The following is a 6,796-nucleotide window of genomic DNA, read 5'->3' as shown; positions in this document are numbered from 1 at the left end:
CTTCCTCCCTTCCTCCCTCCTTCCCTCCCTCCCTCCCTGCCTTCCTTCCTCCCTTCCTTCCTTTCTTCCTTCCTCCCCTCCTTCCTTCCTTCCCTCCTTTCTTTCTTCCTTCCTTCCTCCCTCCCTCCCTTCCTTCTTTCCTCTTTCCCTCCTCCCTCCCTTTTTTCCCCTCTTCCCCTTTCTCCCTTCTTTAAAAAAAAAAAAAAAACATCCCCAGCTCCCTTCAGCCTCCACAAGGACCTCCTCTATGCAGGACAAAAAATGAAGCAGTCCCTGCCCTCAAGGAGTTCGAGTTCTATGGGGGGAGACACCATGTTCAGCATTACAGAAATCTGCCCCAAATCAGCATAAGGCATTTGGGGACAGAAATGAAGGCTTCTCAGAGGTGGCAGAACAACCCAGGTAGAGGGAACCAACTCCACAAAGGCCCAGAGATGGGAGAACGGAGGTTAGGCGTGATGAATAGCAAAAAGGCCATCTGGACTGGGCTGGACTAGACTGGACCGCCGTGTTCAGGAAGAGGAATGATGTATAATGAGGCTGGGAGGCTGGCTTAGAGATTGAGGTTGTAAAAGGCTTTAGAGGCCAAATAGAGGAGTTTAGATCGGATCCTCGAGGTCACAAGGGAGCCAGTGCAGGTGACTGAGCAAAGGAGTGACCTGCCCCCCTTCCTTCTCTTTCCAGCTTCCCAAACTGGGATGTCTCCCCCAAAGAGAGTCCTGGTTTCCCCAGACGGTAGTTGGTGATCTCTCCTTCCTTCTCCAATTTCTGAGAGTTGTTTTGGCTTTTCCGAGGAGTTGGGGTTTGATTGTTGAAAACAAGATCACGCATAGACCTAATTTACTTGGTGTAGTTCCTCTGTGAATATATGGGATAGCTCTCTGGAAGAGGGAAGAGAAAGGATCCTGGGGAAAATTAGGGCGATGTTTTAAAAAAAGACATTAATAAGAATTTAGTTTAAGAATTGGTCCATGCCTTTGGGGTTTGTTAGAGTTCATCGGCTGCCAAGATGGTTGGGGGAGGACGTGACCCTGCAGTGGTAGAGTGGGCTGAGGTGTAGGGTTTAGACCCAGGAGATCCGGGTTCTAATCTTGCGTCAGATACTTGGTGACCCCCAGGCTGATCACTTCATGTGTCTGCCCCAGTTTCCTCCTTTGAAAAAGGAGAATAACAGCACACCACAGAACTAGCAGGGTTGTTTGTGAAGAAAGCACATTATTCACCCAACAGTCAGTGTGGCCACAGAGGAAAGCCCTGGGCTCTGGGCCTGGCTTGGCCACTTACAACTTGGGGGCCTTCGAGCAAGGTACTTCTCTGGGTTAGAATAATTCGCATTGACAGAGATTTCAAGTTTGCATAGCATTTTACAGATATTTATTCCATTTTATCCTTGTACTCTGGGAGGTAAGTGCGCTTATTGTCCCCATTTTACAGTTGAGGAAACTGAGGCAAGGTCTCGGATGAGATTTGAACTTGGATTTTTCCACTGAGCTCCCAGCCATCTCTGGGTAAAATGATGGAAGTGGACGAGATGGCTTCTGGGGTTTCTTCCAAACTCTTAACTCAGACCTGAGGGAATTGTCTAAGCTAGTGTTCTTTTTGGCCAGCTCCCCTGAGGATTATTTTAAAGGGAAGAAAAACCAAGATAGCATTCTGAGGTCATAGCTGAAAAGTTGGAAGGCCGCTCGAGCCGTCTGGGCCAACCCTCCCATTTTAGAGATGATGAAACTGAGGCTGAAAGGGGTTCAGGGACTTGGCTCTGACGAAAGCCCTGGCTCTATTGGGATGAAATAATGAGGCTACTTTTATGCCAGAGAGGGAAAAGGCAGCTTGATTCCCTCCTGTGTGCCTGATGATAATTGCTCACATTCTCTATGGCCTTCAAGGCTAAAGGAGGCATTTAAAGGAGGCAGTGGTGGGCAGCTGGGCAGGCTTTTGGGGACCCTGGCAGGGCCTTGAATTTGGATATCCTTTTCTTTTAAACCCTGATTTTTTTGCTTAGTGACAACTCTGGGAAAGAAGGACAAGGGCTAGGCAATAGGGTTAAGTAACTTGCCCAAGGTCACACAGCTAGGAGGTGTCTGAGGCAGATTTGAATCTAAGCCCTGCTGACTTCAGGCCTGGTGCTTGCTTCCTTCCTTCCTTCCTTCCTTCCTCTCTTCCTCCCTCCCTTCCTCCTTTCTTCCTCTCTCCCTTCCTCCTTCCCAGGGAGGAATGTCAACCCTAGGAAGGAGGTGGCCAGAGCTTTTGTCCATGACCTCCCCATTGCCTATAGCACGCAATGGTCTGCTTAAGGGGATGCTTAAAGGGATTCGCAGTGCTCTTGAGCGAGGGCTTTTCATGCTAAAATACATGGGAGAGGAAAAGACAGCTGGGCTGGAATTGGGCTCAGCCTAGGCCCAGAGAAGGAGAGGGAGTCCGGGGGTTCTAGGTCCTAGCTGGTCCCCAAAATAGCTTGGAAATGAGTATCAGTCTCTCTCTCCCTCTCCCTCTCCTCTCTATCTGTCTCTCTCCCTCCCTCCCTCTCTTTTTCTCTCTCTCTCCCCTCCACCCATTTGTCTGTCTCTCCCTGTCTGTCTTTCTCTCTCTCAGAGACAGAGAGCAGGAAAAAAGGAGAGTTTTATCCTTCTCATTGCCAGAATCAAGTTATTTTTAGAGGAAGTTAAAAAATATTTTAAGTACATTTTGAATAATAGCTAATTAAGTTAACCAGTTTTTTTGCTTTTATTTCTTTTTACCTTTAAGAACTTCTCTGTTATTTGGACTTGGTGGACCCATTTCCCTGCTTAAATATTTAATCAACTGCTATTATTGACAACTACTTAGCCTGGACCAAGATGGGTGGATGGGTCTAGTGTGAAGCAGGGCTGGATTTTGAGTCCAAGGATCTGGGTTCAGATGCCAGCTTATGACTTATGACCTTTATGATCTTAGGCAAACGACCTTACCCAGTATCCGTTTCCCCTTTTGCAAAATGGAGGGTTTGGACTAAAGGACCTCTGAAGTCCCAGCTCTAAAATAAGATCCTAAGATCCTGTGTAGGACAGCTAGGGGGCACGAGAGTGTACACAGCACCAGGCTCAGAGTCAGGAAGACTCCTTCTCCAGTTCAAATCTGGCCTCCGACACTTCCTAGCTGTGTGACCCTAGGTGAGTCATTTCACCCTGTCTGCCTCCCTTTGCTCATCTCACTAATGAGCTAGATTTTGCCAAGAAAACCCCAAAAGGGTTAGATGCTACTTCAGTGACTGAACAACCCAATCCTACTTGCGATCAGCACAAACCTCATTGTTCTCTAGATTTATCTAATGGGAGGCATCCATTCTCCAGAACGGATAGTTTGGGGGGGGTGAGGCATTAGGTAGTTCAATGGTTTGGGAGGTCCTGGGATCGAATGTGGCCTCAGATATGTCCTCGCTGGGTGACCTTGGGCAAGTCACTTAGCCCCCATTGCCCAGCCCTTACCACTCTTCTGCCTTGGGATGATGGATACATGGTATAAATCCTAAGGCAGAAGGTGAGGGTGTAAAAAAATGTAATTGGAAAATGTTAAAGCAACAAGATACAGTAAAACACAGATAATGCTAATTTGTGATTTTCTGGGTCAGTATGTTGGGGGTTTGTTTCTATTTGAATTCAATATTACTATTCTCTAGGAATTGATATTGCTTCGAAGCTTTGAGCCTTCATTGGTTAGAGGAATAGTATTTTCCAGAGGGTTTCCTATATCAAATAAGCCACAGTTCCATTGGATAGAGCACTGGTTGGCCTGGAATGAGGAAAACCTGAATTCAAATATGACCTTCGTATTTATGTGACCCTGAGCAAGTCACCCAGCCTCTGTTTACCCAACTGTAAAATGGGGTTAATAATAATATCTACATCCTGAGGTTGTGAGAAACCAATGAAACGATGTTTCTAAAAGCATTTAGCGCAGGGCCAGGTATACAGCAGACATCTAATAAATGCACGTTGAATTGATTTGAAATGCTGACAAAGCGGTGGGGGGGGTCTTCCTCTGTCTCTTTTTGCACTGAGTTTGCCCTTCGGTTTCACTGCAAGACCTGGATTCAAATCCCCATTTGAGATACACTGTAGATGGGCTCACTTCAGATGGCATATACCCTATTAGCCTTCATTTCCTCATCTCTAAAATGGGGACGATAACAGCACTTACATTGTCTGTAAGGAACATGTGAGATAAGGCAGCTCCAGCCTCCCAGCTTCCTCTAAGACTTTCTCAGAATTAGCCCCGGGCTAATTTATTCTACTCGTGTGTTGACATTGTTTAGTCAGACTCTTTGGGACCCTATTTGGGGGTTTCTTGCCAGAGATCCTGGAATGGTTTCATGAAGTGGAGAAGTATCTGTGGTGGGATTTGAACACCCACCCTCCTGACCCCAAGTCCAGCACTCCATCCATGGGGCTGCCCCTCGGGGGAATCTTGTATAGAACCTCTTGCCAGGGGCTCCAAAAAACCCTGGCAGCCACACCTGGACAAACCCCTCAGAGAGAGTAACCCACAGGCAGGAAGAGGTCTGCCCCAGGCATAGGGAGACATCTGGGGGAATGGATGGAGGAGGCTTTTTCTCTCAATGGCCTCGAAGGTGGTGGTGGAGCGAAGACACCAAAGCCATCCATCCCCTGCATCCTGTCGCCATCTTGGCTTTTGTCCTTCCCCTGGATTTCCAGGACTGGAAGAGAGAACGAGGCTGGTGACTGCCTCCCTTAGATCCACCTCACCAGCCAGGACGTCCCCCACAATGCCATTGGTACCCCTTAGATGTCATCGGTCCCTTTCGATGTCATCGTTGGATGTCAACCATTCCCCCATGATGTCATTGGTCCATTTGGATGTCATTATTGGACATCATTGGTCCCCTTCAATGTCATTGGTCCCCTTGGATGTCAGCCATTCCCCCATGATGTCATTGGTCCATTTGGATGTCATTGTTGGACATCATTGGTCCCTTCGATGTCATTGGTCCCCTTGGACGTCAGCCATTCCCCCATGATGTCATTGGTCCATTTTGATGTCATTGTTGGACGTCATTGGTCCCCTTGGATGTCATTGGTTCATTTGGATGTCATGTCATTGGTCCCCTTCAGTGTTATTGGTCCCCTCCCAAACCGCCTGTAGCTAGCACTTCCCTCTGTTGTCTCTCTCCTTAGAATGTAAAGTCCTTGAAGGCTGTTTGGAGATTCTCCAGGGTGAGCACCAGCCTGCAAGGCTCCTCTGATGGATTGATTAAATCAGTGTCACCTCTGCCCCCCCCCCCACCCTGGGCCTCCTGAGCATCTCAGGGCGTGGGGAAGGGAGTGAGCCAGGGAGTGTTTGGAGCCCAGGGGCTGGCCCAGCCTGCACGCCTTTCTGGAAGGGGAGGGAAGGGAATAGGGAAAAGGAATGAGCGTGAGATGCCTACTATGTGCCACCGGGCCCTGGGACTGCTGCTAGCTTTACAACATGGCACATCCAATCCTCACGACCCTTTGAGGCCGGCGCTCTTATCATCCCCATTTTCATAGGAGTGTAGAATCATTGCTGTAAAGCTGGAAGGAACCCCAGTGGCCCACAAGTTTACAGATGAGGAAACTGAGGCCCACAAGCTTATGGGACTCGTCCAAGGCCTCTGAGCCAGAATTTTATCCAGAAGCCTTTATTACAAATGCAGCATTCTTCCGGATGCCTCCCTCTGCAAACAATAGATTGAATTGGAGGCACACACAGATGGGTCTGTGTTCTATCAGCGGCACCTCCCCATGCTGTGAGATTTGGGGACCTGCCTCTCTGCCCTCCTTCATGGAGAATCCAGGCCACCTTCTGCTGGGTCTCTGGGAGCCCTGGGTATTATCCATGCACGTCTGACCTGAGAGGGCCATGAATAATCTAGAATGAAGACAGGAAGAGGGTTGGGGGGGGGGACCCATTAGCGTGTTGCTTTCCCCTCCAGCTCCCCTTTATCCATCTGAGGCCCCTGCCCTTAAGCCAAGAAGTCTAGGTTGAGTTTCCCTTTCAGAAGGCATCAGCATCAATACCAAGGCGGCCCTCGGGTGCACCCAAGCATAGCTCCCTCTCTTCCCTCTCTCCCTCCCTCCCTCCCTCTCTCCCTCTCCCTTTCTCCCTCTCTCTCTGTCTCTCCATCTCTCTCCTCTGTCGTCCCCTCTCTATCCCTGTCTCCTCTCTCTCCCTCTCTGTCTTCTCTCTCCTTCTTTCTGTCGCCCCCTCTCTTCCTTTATCTCTCTCTCTCTTTCCCCCACCCCCTCTCCCTTCTCCCATTTTTCCCTCCTTCCCACCATCTCTTTCTCTCCGTGTATCTTTTCCTTTTTCTCTTCTCCTGTCTGCCTTCTCTCTTTTTCTCCTCCCCCTCCTCTTCCTTTTGTGCTCCTCAGGGCAGTTTGCTATCTCTGCAGCAGCTTGTGCCGGCCCTCCCTACCCCAAAAAGCTCACTAGCCGGGTTCCTCAGCCATTGGAGACGTCTGCTGGGTGAATTGCCCTTGGCAAAGTTCCTGCCCAAATGAAAAACGAAAGTGGGTCGAGCTGGGCCTGGTTAAAGACCATCTCTGCCAGAGCATCACCATGGGCATGGCGCCCGGCGCCTTCTGCCTTCCCATGACCCAGATAAGGGATCCCAGGGTCTCTGTGGCAGGGGGATGGCCTGTTCCCCTCAGTCACGTGCCGTGGTCCGGTGGGAAGACGGCTAGAATTGGGGTCACAATCCTAACAATCACGGGGCCTTTAAATAGTGTTCGAAGGCTTGCAGCGTGCTTTACAAAATGTATTTGAACCTCACCACGGC

The 6,796-nt window shown here is 49.4% G+C and overlaps 1 protein-coding gene across 1 annotated transcript in view; it reads left to right on the top strand.

Moving 5' to 3' along the window:
* Positions 1-5,633, top strand: part of CFAP251 (cilia and flagella associated protein 251) — a 146,244-nt gene extending 140,611 nt beyond the window's left edge. Inside the window, exons 21-22 of the mRNA XM_044685409.1 lie at positions 5,172-5,210; positions 5,526-5,633. Coding sequence (XP_044541344.1) covers positions 5,172-5,210; positions 5,526-5,633 — 147 coding nt within the window. The remainder of the gene's footprint in view (positions 1-5,171; positions 5,211-5,525) is intronic.
* The last annotated feature ends 1,163 nt before the right edge of the window (positions 5,634-6,796 follow it).

The sequence above is a fragment of the Gracilinanus agilis genome, chromosome 1 (assembly GCF_016433145.1).
Source record: "Gracilinanus agilis isolate LMUSP501 chromosome 1, AgileGrace, whole genome shotgun sequence".
Lineage (NCBI taxonomy): Eukaryota > Metazoa > Chordata > Mammalia > Didelphimorphia > Didelphidae > Gracilinanus > Gracilinanus agilis.
This window is presented reverse-complemented; position numbering and strand designations above follow the sequence as displayed.